At 55.8% G+C, this 1587-nt stretch overlaps 1 protein-coding gene across 2 annotated transcripts; it reads left to right on the forward strand.

Moving 5' to 3' along the window:
* On the forward strand, positions 1–1587 carry KVP18_001279 (uncharacterized protein; the record flags this gene model as incomplete). Of its 2 annotated transcripts, none has more annotated exons than XM_067951141.1 (1): positions 1–1587. In XM_067951141.1, a coding segment is annotated over one exon (1587 nt), but the record flags the coding sequence as incomplete, so codon positions are not given. The 2 variants fall into 2 exon arrangements, with proteins under 2 accessions (XP_067806849.1, XP_067806850.1); XM_067951142.1 differs by having other exon boundaries at positions 126–1572.

A 1587-nucleotide genomic window follows, 5' to 3' on the forward strand; every position in this document is an offset into this window, starting at 1 on the left:
AGCTGCAGGGCTCTCTCACCTACCTGGAGGAGGTCCGGCAGCATTTGAGCCGGCTGCCTTCCATCAATCCGTCGTCGCGCACTTTAATTTTGTGTGGGTACCCTAACGTGGGCAAGTCGTCGTTCATGAACCGCCTAACCAACGCCAATGTGGAAGTCGAACCCTACGCCTTCACGACGAAGTCTCTGTACGTGGGGCACTTCGACCACTGCTACTCGCGGTGGCAGGTGATCGACACGCCTGGAGTGCTGGATCATCCCATGGCGAACAGGAACAAGATTGAAATGCAGGCGATAACCGCTTTGGCCCATGTGCACGCAGCCGTCTTGTACTTTCTCGACATCAGCGAGAATTGCGGATACTCCCTGGAGGCGCAGGTGAAGCTCTTCCATGAGATCAAAGTCCTGTTCCAGCATCGACCAGTGGTGGTGCTACTGAATAAAGTGGATCTCAGGTCTCATTCTGACCTCTCTGCCGAAGAGCTACAGATGATTCGCCAGATGGCTGATGGTTTGCCAGGGGTAGAGTTCATCCCGACCAGCAACGTCACCGCTGAAGGTCTACAAGACGCCCAGGTGAAGGCCTGCAATGCTCTTCTGATGTCCCGTGTGGAGAAGAAGACGCAAGGCAAGCGAGGGCAGGAGATTCTTGACAACACCCTCCACACTGTGATGCCATCCGAGATCAACGTTGACCGACCTCCAAGCATCCCTACCAGCATCCTCTCGCAGCGACAGGTAATCGCTAGCGGAGGAAAGATTCCTGTGCGTACGACAGAAAAGGACCTACAGGAAATCCACGGAGGGGCTGGAGTTTACTCAATGGACGACCGCAAGCGCTACCTTCTGGCGAAACCTGAGTGGAAGTACGACATTATGCCCGAAATCCTCGACGGCAGAAACGTGTCCGACTTCGTAGATCCGGACGTGCTGGATAAGCTTCGCGAGCTGGAGAAGGAGGAAGAACAGGTGCTGGCTGGCTTAAGTTCCGAATACTACGAAGACGACCCTGAGTGGGTGCACACTCAACAGATCCTGATGGAGCTCCACGAGAAGATAGGACTCAAGAAACTCGCCACGCACGAAGCCAAGGCGCGAACCCTGAAGCAGCGGTTGGGCTTCATGGATACGGACGTCCAGGAAGCGCTTGGAAGCCTGGGCTACCAGACCGAGGGTATCCTAAGCAGAGCTAAGGCGCACGAGAAGTTTGACAATGTGCGCGCGTTCGAGCAGGAGCTCGACTCCTCGGACGAAGAGGTGTTGACTGACGAGGAGAGGGACAACATCGCCACTCCGGAGGAGAAGCAGAGTTTTGTGAAGAGTGTGCAGGCTGCCAAGCTCAAGCGGAAGCGTAACATTTTGCAGGCCATGCGTCTCCACGGCCCTGTGGGACAGAAGGCCCGAAAACTGAAGCCCAATCGAGTCGATCGCGCCGCGTCAACTGACGAGCAGCGGCTGAAGATGGCCCAAGCGACCAAACGAGCAATCAAGACGATAGGCAAGACCGGCGTTCGAGGGATCAGCGACCGTGCAATCCAGACCAAGATGCCTAAGCATTTGTTTTCCGGCAAGCGTACCATCGGCAAGA

Source organism: the organism of the source record quoted next (genome assembly GCF_019968955.1).
Source record: "MAG: Porospora cf. gigantea A chromosome Unknown PgA_NODE_6901_length_1587_cov_322.101, whole genome shotgun sequence".
NCBI lineage: Eukaryota > Apicomplexa > Conoidasida > Eugregarinorida > Porosporidae > Porospora > Porospora cf. gigantea A.